Source organism: Pteropus medius, unplaced genomic scaffold (assembly GCF_902729225.1).
Source record: "Pteropus medius unplaced genomic scaffold, Ma_sr-lr_union100, whole genome shotgun sequence".
NCBI lineage: Eukaryota > Metazoa > Chordata > Mammalia > Chiroptera > Pteropodidae > Pteropus > Pteropus medius.
The window spans coordinates 2,937,115-2,952,392 of NW_024344433.1; the positions used below are offsets into that span (position 1 = coordinate 2,937,115).

At 44.2% G+C, this 15,278-nt stretch overlaps 1 protein-coding gene across 1 annotated transcript in view; it reads left to right on the plus strand.

The window, feature by feature from the left end:
* Positions 1-2,643: 2,643 nt before the first annotated feature.
* TMEM87B (transmembrane protein 87B) overlaps positions 2,644-15,278 on the plus strand; it is a 40,339-nt gene continuing 27,704 nt past the window's right edge. Inside the window, 3 exon segments of the mRNA XM_039872605.1 lie at positions 2,644-2,935; positions 5,910-5,970; positions 13,876-13,967. Of these exon segments, the coding sequence (XP_039728539.1) occupies positions 2,804-2,935; positions 5,910-5,970; positions 13,876-13,967 (285 nt within the window). The 5' untranslated portion in view covers positions 2,644-2,803.

The window sequence follows — 15,278 nt, forward strand, 5'->3', positions numbered from 1 at the left end:
TACAGTGTACGTGGTTCCCTTTTCTCCACATCTTCACCAGCATTTATTGTCTCTTTAATATCTCATTTATTATCTTTTTAATAATAGACATCCTAATAGGTGTGAGATAATATCTCATTGGGGTTTTGATTTGCATTTTCCTGATTAGTAGCAATGCTGGGTATCTTTTTGTGTACCTCTTAACCATTTGTATGTCTTCTTTGGAAAAAAATGTCTTTTTTCTTTTGTCCATTTTTTAATTAGGTTATTTGTTTTTGTTTATTTGCTATTGAGTTGTAAGAATTCCTTGTATAGTTTGCATATTAACCCCTTATTGGATATGTGGTTTATAAATATTTTCTCCTATTTCAACTATAGATTGCCTTTTTATTTTGAGTTTTCATATCTCCTATTCTTTCTTAATTTTTTTAAACTCGTTTTGAGATAGTAAGATACAGTTTTCAGCTCTGTTGTGGACACCTCTTTCTGGCATACTTTCATCTCTGAAGGGATGAATTCTGCTCCACATTCTCATAACTTCGCTATTGCTCATCTTATGTGAAATTAATTTTCCTGAACTTTTCGGAAGTGCTAAACTGAACAGTTTCTAACTTCACTCTGCAGCTCCCTCATTTTCATGAACTGCTTTAAGAAAACAGCCTTGAACTTGCTCAGATCTCTTCTCTGACCACCTAACCCACTTTTATCGGGAACTTCTCTTTCCTTCGCTCCTATTGTCACTCTTCCGCTGATTTTGAATTTTAAGTTTCTTTTCCTCGTGGGACTTCATTTCAGACAGAAGCTTCCATTTGTTAGATTCAAGAATGTCTGAGGCCCGGACTCCTGCATGATCATCAAACATTTCCTCCAAGCCCTTTTGCCCTCACTTGTAAGTTGAGCCGGATGGAGCCCCCTGTCTGCTCTTGGATTTCCCATGAGTACCTGTGGGGGATTCTCCTTGTCTCAGGTCCACCTGATACCCTATAGTTCCCTCTGTTCTCTCATCCAGCTGCTGATAAGACCTACCTATATTTGGAGTTTTGTGGGTATACGTTGTCCTGATTGTGTTGTGCAGATTCCCTGTGGGTTTGGGGTTATACTATCCTAGTGGAGGCTTATAGTAGAATCGGGTAGACTAAACACAACACCTTCTCCACTGCTACCATCTTTCCAGAACTGGCGACTGGGTATTTTGTGGAGCTCTTCAGTGACTCCCTGTAAAGCCAGGGTTGAGACCCAGCTGCTCTGATTCCTCCTTTCCTGACCCTTGGTTTCTCAGGGTTCAGCCTCCAGTCTGCTCTCCTACGATCCCGGTCTCCCTCAGCAATCTCATCCTCTTTACACTACCACAAAGGCCTAGTTGACAGCCTTGCTTGGCCATCCCAGGGGAGCCGGACACATCTTCTCATCCCTCGGATGCACCACAGTTCAGCTGTCCCAGCCAGAAGCCTTGGTACTAGCCTTCACTCCTCTCCTTTCTAAGCCCCAAAATCTCATCAGTCACCAGTCTTTTTAAAGTCTCCATCTCTCATGTTGGCGAAACCTATCCAAGTCTCCATCCTCACAGTGCTTGAAGCTACCATCTCTGAATTATTGCAATTTACTCTTAACCAGTCATACAAATTACTGAAATGTTCTTAACTGGTCAGCTCATTGCCCACTTTAACACAGATGACCTTTCTCGTCCCTCCATCTTCCTTGCTTAAAAGCTACCACATTCTTAGGGTCTGTGCTGTCTTCCTGACATGGCTTAGGAGGACTTGTACTGGTACTGTTTAAATATTTGCAATCTTGCCTGTGTCCATCTCATGCCAATACCTGGCCATCTGGAAGGCCTTTCTGTTCCCCTAGGCCACGGCACAGGATGTTCTTAATGACAACCCTTTCCAAACCACTCCTGGCCCCACAGCTAACTAACTCACCCTTTACTCTTCCTGCAGGACTTAAGTGCCATCCTGGGTCTTCCCCTCCCACCTGACCTGCCTTCTGACCTCTGGTGGGTGTTCCCGTGTGATCCTGGGACATGTTATACCTACTGACGAACTGATCTTGCTGCTTGCTGGGGAGGGCGGAGGCACATGCAACCTAGCGATGGGGTGACTGGTAAATCCATCCTATTTTTTGTTAATGACAATGTTAATTCAGATTGTATTCTCCCTTCTGACATCATTTATATTCGACAATTTTAAGTAAGTTCTCTCTGATAGCAAGACACTTTCAGCTTTCGCAGCCGAAAATGCTGGATCAGGTACTCAAGCCCTACCCCTCTGAGCCTTGAGTTATTAGGCAACTTCACGTGTTCTGAAAATACTGTCTCTCGGGCCTTCTGCTCCCTGAGCAATGCCTTGTGTACAGCGGACCCTGACCTCAAAGTACTTTCTAGGCTCTTTCCATGAATTTAGAGGACGATCTGTTTCCCCTGAGCTGGAGGGTCGGGGTAGGGGCACGTGCATGAGTCAAGAATCTGCGACACACGGAGCGTTAGAACTTTAGCTCGCAACTCCCGCCCGCGCTCCTTGCCGGGCGTGGGACCACAGGCAGGCGGGGTCTGGGACCCGAGTTTTCCACTTCGGACCGGCCCGCCTCCGCTCCGCCCTGACCGGCCAGCTCACCAGACCGCCTCCCAGCCCCACTCTGACCCCCGCCTCCCAGCCCCGCCCTCTCCGCGGCCCCGCCCCCGCCCCTTCCCACGCTCCGGCTCCATCTCCAGCTGCTGCCTCGCCGAATTCTGCTTCCGGGCTTGAACCCCCGTCGCCTCCAGGCGGAGCGGCACAGGTGCGGGCGGCGCACAGGCATCCCGAGCCCAGGTGGCTTCCGCGTCAAGATGGCCGCCGCGCACCGTCGGCCACTGGCCGGGTTCCTGCTGCTGCGCGCCGCGCTGTGCCTGCTGTGCTGGGCCGTGGCGGCTGTGGGCGCCGTCCCCGAGCCCGGGCGCTGGGCAGCGACGGTCAGCAACGTAAGTGGCGCGTCTCGAGCTCGACGCTCCCGGGCGGACTCTGCCCCGCGGGCGCCCCTCGTCTGCCGGCCAGGGCCTGGGGACGGCGGATCTGCCCGCGCGAGGTCGGACTCAGCGCCCAGCGGTGTCCCAGGCGGTCCCCGGGCCACACCGCGAGGCCACACGGAGGCCTCTGGTTCATTTCCGGCAGAAACGAGACAGCGCGCGCCGCTTCCGTGTTCTCTGTGACTGGGGGCGGGGGACACACGTGGCCACCCGCCGTCATTCCCTGTTCTTGGGGGGAGGGGTGGAAGGAGCGTGTGGGGGCCAGTCTGCAGGCGAGAGTCGATGCGGCCTTCCTTCCAGGGCAGGCCACTGGAGCGCTTGGCACCCCGGTTACAAGAGACGAAGCGGGGGTGCGGGGTGGCATTTTGTAAAGGCTTGCTAATAGTTCCGGACAGGGACTCGGAAGAGGCCTTGTTCCTTGCGTTTCCAGGCGAGAGGAATCATCCGGCTCTGTTCGGCATGAGCATTTTCCACAGGCGTGGAAATGATGGCTGGGTTCTAAAGGCAAAACTCATGTTTGATTTCCTCAACCAGAAAAAGAAAATAGTGCCAGGAGCTGCGAGTGTCTCCCACAACAGAAAAGCTGCCCAGGGGTGGAGGTACCGTCTTTCATCTAGATGACCAGGTGTCTTCAGGACCCTGGGCAGTGCCCTGAGCAGGTAGGGCTTCCACTGACAGAGCCTACATATCGCCCATATCGCATTTCTCTGATCGGAAAGAGAGGACCACCCCGCGGAGTTTCACGCTGCTTCTGGAGTAAATGGCCAGTGTCATAAGCCAAGTCGGAAGTAACACTATTGCAGGGGAGTCAGCTGCAGCCAGATGGTGAGCCCTGACCATGTTGGCCAAGATCTTCGCCAAGTCTGCTTTGGATCGTGAGACTCCAAAGGCCACGGAGAGAGAATGACTTTGCTTCCTGCATGAGGAAGAGACCTTTTCCCTGGGTCCCTCGTAATCTGTGGTCTAGGTGACCGAGGCCAGAAGCTGTCCACAAAGCCCTTCTTCGCAAAGAGCAGGCTGGCTTTTCCCCATTTCAAGTTGTCAGAACATGTCCTTCAGAACAGGACAGGAGGGTTGGGGCTTCTTTCATTTGTGCTGCACATCTATCAAGAAATGATTGTTTTGATGGTAAAGGCCAGCAAATGGTTTGAGTGCCTACCACGTGCCATGTGCTGCACTGGCCATTGCTGTTGCAAAGGTTAAGTTCAGACAGTGGCCACCTCACAAGCTCACACAGCAGGGACAGCAGATGTGAGAATAGTAACCACACATGGCGGCATCTGGGATCTTACTGGAGCACTGAGGGATCACTGAACCCTGCTCTCCGGAGTCGGTTCCCAGTGGGATCCTCAAAGATGAATAGGTGTCACCTTGGGGATGGGAAGGACAGCGTACAGCAGCATCAGTGCAGGAAGTTAGTAGTGTTTCTGCTGGGTGACATTCTGGAAGGAGTGTCAGAGGGGACTCAGGCCACCATGAGCCTCGCATGCCTGAGCTTGGCCTTGAGCCTGAGTCCAGGGGTCTAAATTCAAGGACCTGCAGGGACTGAGGCAAGTCACATCAGTGAATAAAGTGAGCTGGGCTCAGGACTGGGGGACAGTGTGGGGTGTGCTGGGTTACAAATTATAGGTCCCTTCTGACAAGGGCCACTGTCCTTCGGCTCCAGCTGATGGCTACCATGTGGCAGGTAGGCACAGAATTGCCAGGTCTACTTTTTTGAAAATGAAACCAGAATCCATATTTTTATTATGTCAACTAATTCAAAACTTTATAAATGGGCCCAACAAACCCCATTCATTGGTTGGATTGGGGCCCCAGGCCAGCAGTAGAAATGTGGGGTATGAATGAGTGACAGGCACTGAAGGGTTTAGACATACATGTGACTGGCTGGCAGGCTGCTGTCTGAGGAGGGACCACGGGCTCAGGTCTAGAGGCAGAGAGCCAACCACATCATTGCAGAAGTGCAGGAAGAAAAACGACGCCCTAGATCAGGGCACCAGTGGCAGGAACAGGGAGCAAGGGAGGGGTATGTGAGATGAAGTAGCCATGCCCTGGCGATGCAGGTCTGGGGGCACCACCCACCACCTAACAGGTGGATGGCACAGCAAGCACTGTGGAGCAAAGTGTGGGACATTGGCTGGACACCCCAGTGGACGTGGCTGTCGGTGGTTGGGTGGGTGGATGCCAAGCCAGAGTGGAGATTCTGTGCCAGGCTGGAGGTTCTGTGGTTCCTGAAACTGTGCTGGGAGTTCGGGGCAGAGCTGTGTGGCCTCTCAGTGTTCAGCTTTCATCCTCACCACTTGTTCAGTTAACACAACCCCTCCTCTCTGCAGCTTTGCTTCCTGGGGAGAGCAGACTGACTGATACAGTATTGGGGTTGTGGGGCCAGCTGGAAGGCTCCTGAGGGAGGAACCCAGGGACTGGGCTTGGAGGCTAAGAAGGAATTGGCCAGGCAAAGGAAGAGGGACAGGGGAGGGTGGAGAGTGTGGTTTCAAGGAGACTCCCCAGGGTCTTAAGGGCAAAAAGGAGTGCCGTGCTTTGGAGGAGCGGAAAGAAAATTCTGGAGAGGCGGGCAGGTGATGGCACAGCCCTGCGTGCTGCAGTGAGGACTGGACTGCCATGGGACACAGTAGCGAGCCATCACCATGCGCGGAGAGGCCTGGTTCTTCCCTCAGAAGTGCCTTCACTGCGGGTGCACTGGCAGGTTCTGTGTGGGAGCAGCATAGCCCTCGCCTCCTGGGTGGCGCTGTGCGAGTAGGGGCACCTGAGCTTCCTGGACTGCAGGGCGGAGATCCTTGTGCATAATCAGATTTACCTGCTCACAGGGAGGGGTACGGGCCTTAGAACCACACGTTTTTCGGATAAAACTAGACTCCAACAGTAGAGGAAAAAATTTAACAAGATCTTTCTATATTGTTTTTCGTTTTAGAAATCAGGACCTTTGATATTTAAGAAAACTATGTTTAACTCAACTGAGATCAAGTTTTCTGGTAAGTGCAATAACTAATAGTAACGTAGCAATACATCATGTAACATGTTACAAACTAATACATTAAAATACACTCATGCAACATAATATATTTTATGAAAGTCGGGAATGTTTTGTTTCTAAGTGTTTCTAGCATTTTAAGGGTTTCTTTTGTTTCAGTCAACTCTTGATTATTTTCAAGAATGGATTTTTTTTATCCTGCCTCAGAAAATATAATATGATTATTCTTTTAAAGTTATAATTAAAATTTAATAAAGTAGGCTTAGTATTTGACTAATGTGAAATTTGACTCTGGACCTCAGCTTTTAAAACTAGATAAATTCCTTTTATGAATCTCTGAAATATTATGATTGCGGTAAAACCTTTATGCCCCTCAAAATTTTCTAAATGTACCCATGATCATACTATCAAATAAAAATTACTGGACATTGACATTTTAATTAGGATTTCAGGGCTTCCGAAAGTGACAGTGCTTGTTAGGGATTGTGTTGTCGATATAAGGTCTACTGTGCAAGGGTCACCCCTTCACAGACCCTGAGGTCTTCAGTATTTTTAACAGGTTTACACTGGATCACATTTACTATGCTCCTTCTCTTACTGTTTCCAGTGTCTTGCCTGGGTTCATTGGTTGCCAGGGTCAAAGTTTCAGGATGAGGATTTGTGTTTTGTTGGGCAGAGCACACTGGCTTCCTGGGACCCAGAGCCACGCCCCTTTCTCTGTCTCACACACACACACCACTACCACCACCACCCCCACTCTGATCTGATCATTTGCTGGGTTTGTCTGCCATACTTGAGTCTGCTGAGGGAAGTGGGCCAGCTGCCATCTAGAAAGCAGAGGTGTCTCAAAACAGCTCTGAGACATCAAACCATCAGTGGTGATAAGAACTTGGGAAGAGGAAACTGAAGGCCAAGGTGGGTGAGGAAAAATTTTGGCATCTGATTGCTTTAATGAATTCATGTCTCACTGTCTAGACAAGTAAGATCTGAGAGACTGGTGCCGACAAAAAGTTACATAGGGGGAAACGTTATATGGGTGAGTGAAACACAGAATTTGATTTTAAAAGATCAGTAGGTCATGTCAGAGACCAGCCTAAGAGTGGACCACAGTAAGGGCAGCGGTGCTAACACAGCTGAAGGAGGAACGAGTCCGCAGACAGAGCTGTGGACAGAGCACAAGGAAACGAGGGCTCAGCCAGGCAAAGCTAGCTGTCCAGCAGCATCGGTGGGGAGATCGGGGCGAGCTCTGACCACTGCTGTGACGGTGGCCGGCAGTTGTGGTACAGCAGCCACCTCAGCCCCCTGTCCTGGTGCCGTCCTCACCAAGCAACCTTCTCATCGTTGTTGAGCATTCAGGAAGGCATGCTGAAGGAGCCAGTCGGTGGGTCACTACACGTGCACTCTCAGCGACCACTCACGGTCAGTGAGTGAGTCATTGGGCACCCTGGTTATACGTCTATATCGGTGGTGCGGAGAAAGCATCGGACAGAGTCCCTGTGTCTTTGGAGTCACACGTAGTGCCTGCAAAGCTAAGACTTGGTCCCTGAGGCCCATGCGGTTTGGTGGTTCAGATATCTGGCTTTCCCTTAGGTGACTCCTCTTTTGCAGCCATGTGGAGCACTGTTGAAAATTTCTCAATGTAATTCGTCATATTAACATAATTAAACACACCATATAATCATCTCAGTATGTACAGAGAAGCATTCAAAAAACTCAACACCCCTTCATGATAAAAACTCAGAAAACTAGAAATAAAAGAATACTTCTTGAGCCCGATAAGGGCATCTGTGAGATATCTATAGCTAACACTATCCTATCAATTCTCCCAGATTAATCTATAAATTCAGTTAATTCCAATCAAAATCCAAGCCAGCTTTTATGTAGAAATTGACTAGCTGTTTCTAAAATTTATATACAAACACGAAGGACCTAGAAAACTAGAACAATTTTGAAAACAAAGTTGAAGAGGTTTTACTATCTGATTTCAAAGCCTGCGTAATGCTGTGGTGATGGTAGCAGTGGCCTGGCGTGAGGACAGACACAGAATGAAGTCAGCTGCAGAGCCCAGAAATAAACCCACATCCACACGGTCAACTGATTTTCAACAAAGGTGTCAAGATAATTCAGTCTTTTCAACAAATGATGCTGGAACAACTGGATATCCACACTGAAAAAAATCTCGCCTCTGACCCTGGACTTAGAAACTCTATCCCCTCTCTGTCCCCTTCTCTTGGGGCTCCATCTATACATGTGAGACTGCTCGATACTGTCTCACAGGTCACTGTGCACTGTTCACTTTTTTCAGTCTTTTTTCTTTCTGTGCTTCATTTTGAATATTTTTGTTGCTTTGTCTTCACGTTTAGCAATTTCTTCTGTAGTATTTAATCTGATGTTAATCTCAGACAATAAATTTATTTTGGATATTGTATTTTTTAATCTCTAGAAGTTTGATTCTTTTTTTCAACATCTTATTTCTCTCAGTATTTTCATATTTTTCTTTAGATCTTTGAGCATGTGGAAAATATAATATCTGTTTTCACATGTGTATCTGCTAATTCCGTCATCTTTGTCATATTGGCTGGTTTCTGTCATGGTTATGAGTCAAATTATCCTGCTTTTTATAGCTAGCATTTTGTTTGAACAGTGGCTACTGTGGATTTTGCATTCCTGAGTGCTGTGCTATTTTCTTTTGCCAGCTTTGTTATGGCAGACAGTTAAGTTTCTTCTGGTCAGTTCAATCCTTTCCAGTTTTATTTCTAATTTCTTTTAGGATGGGCCTGGAGTGGCCTTTACTCCAGGGCTGACAGCACTGCTCCTAAGGTGTGACCCTTCTCCATCTCTCTCCAGTGTTGGTTGTCTTGAGTGAGGCCTCTGCACTCTGGCTGGGGACGGCTCTGACAGTCCCTGCCCTATGCGGACTCGAGAGTCATCAGGCTTCTCCCTGTGCAGCTGGAGACTCCAGAGACCTCAGTGCAGGGCACTTCTCGTTATCTGTGGCTACAGCTTATGGGCGCTACCCCAGACATCCTACCACCAGCCTCTGGAATGTCAGCCAGGGCTCCGTTTAGGTGCCTTCTGGTTCCCAGGCTTCAGGGGGGTTCACAGTGGTCCCTGCCTCCTGGTATACATGACTCCGTGTAGTCCGCTACTATAGTATATCAGGTTGGTCTGGCCAGTAGAATATGGCAGAAGGAATGGCATGCCTCGTCTGACACTATGTTAAAAAAGACACTGTGGCTTCTTCTCTCTGATGACTTGCTGTGAAGGAAGCCAGCTGCCACGTTGTCACGACACTCCCCGGAGAGTTTTCTCTTCTTCTGGACTTAATCCTTTCCAGTCTGTCTGGCCATGTCGGCCTCCTGCCTGAAGTGGGAGAATATCTTTTCTCAAACAGTCGGTTGTCTTGTTTTGTTGATGTTTTGTGGTGCTATGAAAACCCCTGGGCAGAGCACGAGAGCCCTTAGGGAGACCTCTGGCTTCCCCTGTCTCTTCCGGGCATAGACACCAGGCTGGCAGCCCTCCTGGTGCCATGCGTGCACCCACCCTGAGCCTCTGTATGTACCCCTCCTTCCCCTTCGCTAGCTGGCTCCTGCTCTTCCCACCGGAAGCCTGCTCCCCAGCAAGCCCACCACCAATCCCTCATGCTCTCCGAGGCTACATAGGGGCCTGCTCCATCCTTACTCCTCTTACCCCCTACCTCTCTCTCTTTTCTTTTTAAATAAATTTATTTATTTAAATTAGTTTCAAGTATACAGTACATTGGTTAGACATCTCTATTGTTCCTAAAACGATCCCCTCAATTGCTCCCTCCCTCCCCTGGCCTTCCACTTAGCCATCATATTAATGTTAATTGCATTCCCTCTGCCATGCTCCCCATCCCTGTGCCCAATTATCAACTACTAATTTGTACTTCTTTAACCCTTCACCCCATTCTTCCAGTCCTCCAACCCCCCTCCCCTCTGTCCATCACCAAATTGTCCATGATATTTGTGAGTCTGTTTTTGATTAGTTTGTTCTTTTTGTTCCTTAGATACCGCATATAAGCGAAATCATATGGTATTTATCTTTGTTTGACTTATTTCATTCAACATAATAACATCTAGGTCCATCCATGTCATACCAAATGGTAGGATTTCATTTTTTTTAATGGCTGAGTAATATTCCATTGTATATATAAACCGTAATTTCTTTATCCAGTCATCTGTTGATGGGCATTTAGGTTGCTTCTATATCTTGGCTATTGCAAATTGTGCTGCCATGAATATTGGAGTGCATAGATCTTTACAAATTATTGTTTTGGTTTTCTTTGGATAAATCCCCAGAAGTGCAATTGCTGGGTCAAAAGGTATATCCATTTTTAATTTTTTAAGAAACCTCCATAGTGTTTTCCATAGCGGCTGTACCAATTTGCAATCCCACCAACAATGTATGAGGGTTCCCTTTTCTCCACATCCTCGCCAGCACTTGCTGTTTTTTGATTTATTGATGATAGCCATTCTGACAGGTGTGAAGTGATACCTCATTGTGGTTTTAATTTGCATTTCTCTGACGATTAGCGACCTTGAACATTTTTTCATATGTCTGGTAGCCATCTGTATTTCCTCTTTGGAGAAGTATCTGTTCAGGTCTTCTGCCCATTTTTTAATTGGATTGTCTGTTTTTTGTTGTTGTTATTGAGTTGTATAAGTTCTTTATAAATTTTGGATATTAACCCCTTATCAGATGTATCATTAGCGAGTATCTTCTCTCAAACAGTTGGTTGTCTTGTTTTGTTGATGGTTTCCTTTGCTGTACAAAAACTTTTTAGTTTAATGTAGTCCCATTTGTTTATTTTTTTCTTTTGTTTCCCTTGCCCAAAAAGATATATCTGAAAAGAAATTCCTGTTAGTAATATCAGAGAGTTTACTGCGTATATTTTCTTCTAAAAGTTTTATGGTTTGGGGTCTTATATTTAAGTCTTTAATGCATTTGAATCTATTCTTGTATATGGTGTAAGAAGATGGTCCAGCTTCTTTTTTTTGCATGTATCTGTCCAATTTTCCCAACACCATTTTTTGAAAACACTGTCTTTACCCCATTGTATATTCTTACCTCCTTTGTCATAAATTAAGTGAGCGTATAGGCGTGGATTTATTACTGGGCTTTCTATTCAGTTCCATTGATCAATGTATCTGTTTTTATGCCAGTACCATGCTGTTTTGATTACTGTAGCCTTGTAGTATAGTTTGATGTCAGGTAGTGTGATACCTCCAACTTTGTTCTTCTTTCTCAAGATTGCCATGGCTATTTGGGGTTTTTTATGGCACCATATAAATTTTAGGTTTATTTGTTCTAGCTCTCTGAAGAATGCATTGATATTTTGATAGAGATTGCATTGAATCTATAGATTGCTTTGGGTAGTATGGCCATTTTAACAATGTTGATTCTTCCTACCCATTAATAGAGTATATGCTTCCATTTATTTGTATCGTCTTCAATTTCTTTTCTCAATGACTTATAATTTTCTGAAAACAGGTCTTCTGCCTTCTTGGTTAATTTGATTCCCAGGTATTTTATAGTTTTTGACACAATTGTAAATGGGATGGTTTTCTTAATTTCTCTTTCTGAAAGTTCATCATTGGTGTATAAAAATGCCACTGACTTTTGAATATTTATTTTGTAACCTGCTACTTTACTGAATTCACTGATCAATTCTAATAGTTTTTTGGTAGACTCTTTAGGGTTCTCTATATGTAGTGTCATGTTATCAGCAAATAACAAGAATTTTGCTTCTTCCTTTCCAATTCGGATGCCTTTTATTTCTCTTACTTGTCTTATTGCTGTGGCTAAGACTTCCAATACAATGTTGAAGAGGAGTGGTGAGAGTGGCCATCCTTGTCTTATCCCTGATTTTGAGGAAAATGCTTTTAGCCTTTCCCCATTGAGGAAACCTATGCTTTTAGGTTTGTCATATATGACCTTTATTATGTTGAGGTATCTTCCCTCTATTCCCATTTTGCTAAGAATTTTTATCATAAATGGATGCAGGATTTTGTCAGATGCTTTTTCTGCATCTATTGATATGATCATATGGTTTTTAATCTTTTGATTTGTTAACGTGGTGTATCACATTAATTGATTTGCAGATATTGAACCAACTTTGCATCCCAAGAATAAATCCAACTTGACCATGGTGTATGATATTTTTAATGTATTGCTGAATTCGGTTTGCTAATATTTTGTTGAGGATTTTTGCATCAATGTTCATAAGAGATATCGGCCTATAGTTTTCTTTTTTTGTAATGTCTTTGCCTGGTTTTGGAATCAAAGTGATGGTGGCCTCATAAAAGGAGTTAGGGAGCCTTCCTAACTCCTTTTGAATTTTTGGAATAGTTTGAAAAGAATAGGTGATAATTCTTCTTTGAATGTTTGGTAAAATTCACCTATGAAGCCATCTGGTCTAGGACTTTTGTTTTTTTGGAGGTTTTTGATTACTGATTCTGTTTCATTGGTGGTAATCAGTCAGTTCAGATTTTCTGTTTTTTCTTGACTCAGTCTTGGGAGATTGTATGTTTCTAGGAGTGTGTCCATTTCTTCCAGATTGTCCAATTTGTTGGCATATAATTCCTTGTAGTATTTTCTTATGATCCATTGTATTTCTGTGGAGTCCATGGTTATTTCTCATCTTTCATTTCTGATTTTATTTATTTGAGTCCTCTCTCTTTTTTCCTTGATGAGTCTGGCTAAAGGTCTGTCAATTTTATTTATCCTTTCAAAGAACCATCTCTCAGTTTCATTAATCTTTTGTATTGTTTTTCTAGACTCTATTTCATTTATTTCCACTCTGATCTTTATTTCCTTCCTTTTATTCACTTTGGGCTTTGTTTGCTGGTCTTTTTCTAGTTCTTTTAATTGTAAGGTTAGATTGCTTACTTGAGTTTTTTCTCGTTTCTTGAGGTAGGCCTGTATTGCTATGAATTTCCCTCTTACAACAGCTTTCACTGTGTCTCATAGTTGTATTTTTATTTTCATTTCTCTCTAGGTATCCTTTGATTTCTTCCTTGATCTCATTAATAACCCATTCATTGTTTAGTAGCATGTTATTTAGCCTCCATGTGTTTGCGTATTTTCTAGTTTTTTTCTTGTAGTTGATTTCTAGTTTCATACCATTGTAATCAGAGAATATGGTTCATATGATTTCAGTCTTCTTAAATTTATTGAGACTTGTTTTGTGTCCTAATATGTGGTCTGTCCTGAAAAATGTTCCATGTGCACTTGAGAAGAATGTATATTTTCCTGCTTTGGGGTGAAATGCTCTGAAAAGATATATTAAGTCCATCTGTTCTAATGTATCATTTAGGCCCGTTGTTTCCTTATTGATTCTTTGCCTGGAAGATCTGTCCATTGGTGTCAATGGGGTGTTAAACTCTCCTACTATGAGTGTATTACTATTGATCTCTCCTTTTATGTGAGTCAATAATTGCTTTATGTATATAGGTGCTCCTATGTTGGGTGCATATATGTTTACTAGGGTTATGTCCTCTTGATTTATCCCCCTTACCTCTCTTGTCACGATCAGGAATTGTTCTCGATTACTGTTGTGTCCCATCCTGGCAAGCAAGGGGTGCTTACTCAGTATTTTTTGAGTGAATAAGTCAGTGAAGAGAATATTGTAGAGTGAAGTAAGCAATGTCAGCACATCTGGCCACTCGCAGGTGAATGAGTAGTAGTATAGCAGCTGTGAGTCAGTTTTGATCGTCTGACTTCATGCATTTATCTGTTTCGATCTGCAGTGAATTTTGGAGAAATTAGGTAACATTTTACTCATTGTTTCACTGAAGTAGACTATTTCAAATTACATTCTTGAAACTTTATAATGGTGTATCTATATTATTATTGTAAAATGAGACTTTCTTTTTCTAAACAGTTCAGTCCTTCCATTGTCCTGGGCCTGTGAGGTTTACCATAGGCTGGTATTTGAAGCATTACACCTGCCAAAATGAATTTTCTAAGCTGGAGGTAAGTAAAACGCAAACATATTTAAAAATATTTATTGAAGTAACATTGGTTAATAATACTGTATAAATTTCAGGAATACAACAGTTTAATTCAATATCTGTATATTCTAGTGTGTGTTCACCAACCAAAGTCTGGTCCCTTTCTGTCACCACATGTTTGACCCCCTTTACCCAGTTTGCCCTCTTCCCATCCACCTGCCCCTCTGGTAACCACCATTCTGTTGGTGGTGTCTATGAGTTTGTTTTTGTTTGTTTTGTTACTTTTTATTTTATATCCCACATATGAGTGAAATCATACGGTTTTTGTCCTTTTCTGATATATTTCACTTAGCATGATACTCTCAGGATCCATCCATGTTGTCGCAAATGCAATGTTTCATCTTTTTTATGCCTAAGTAGTATTCCATAGATATATATGTACTGCATTTTCTTTACCCAGTCATCCATCAAAGGACACTGAGGTTCCCTACATGTCTTGGCTGTTGTAAATAGAGCTGCAGTGAACATAGGGGTGCATACATCTTTTCAAATTAGTGTTTTGGTTTTCTTTGGATAAAGACCCAGAAGTAGAATTGCTGGGTCATAGGTAGTTCTGTTTTTAACTTTTCAGGACCCTCCATGCTGTTTCCCACAGTGGCTACACCAATTTGCCATCCCACCAGCAGTGCACGAGGGCTCCCTTTTCTCCACATCCTCACCAGCATTTATTATCTCTTGTCTTTAATAACAGCTGTTCTGACAGGTATGAGATGATACCTCATTAACACAAATTTTTAAAGCATGTAAACCTATGATGGAAAAATTATGAATATAAAGGTTTATTAACTCACCAGGCAAATTGGCTAGAAATACAGATTGTAGTTTGAGAAATGCCACAGATTTATTTTGGGCCTTAGGCAATAGACGTTTTAGTTACATCAAAGTACATGCTTTCTGAGAAGAATACAAATCTTTTAGTTTTCTTGTGGCTTACGAAAAATGTTAGTAAATGTTTAAATCAGACATGTAGGATAAAGAGACTGGGTCACATACCAACAAAAATCAACTTAATTTAAGAAAGAAATGTTAAAGTTTCACTTATTAAAAATTAGTAACAGGTACCTAGAGCTTATGAGTCCCAGTAGATTTAGTGAGTGAGCAGGTCTCAGAAAGCGGTGAAGAGGAGAAGGCGGGTGTGCCTGAGAGAGGGGGACAGGCCACAGATATGCCTGCCCTGCCCTGCAGCCTAGGCTTCCTCCCCAGGAACCCCTGGGCTCCCATGTCCTCATCCAGACGCTCATTCCCTGATGCTGCCGTGGTTGCTTAGAATTGG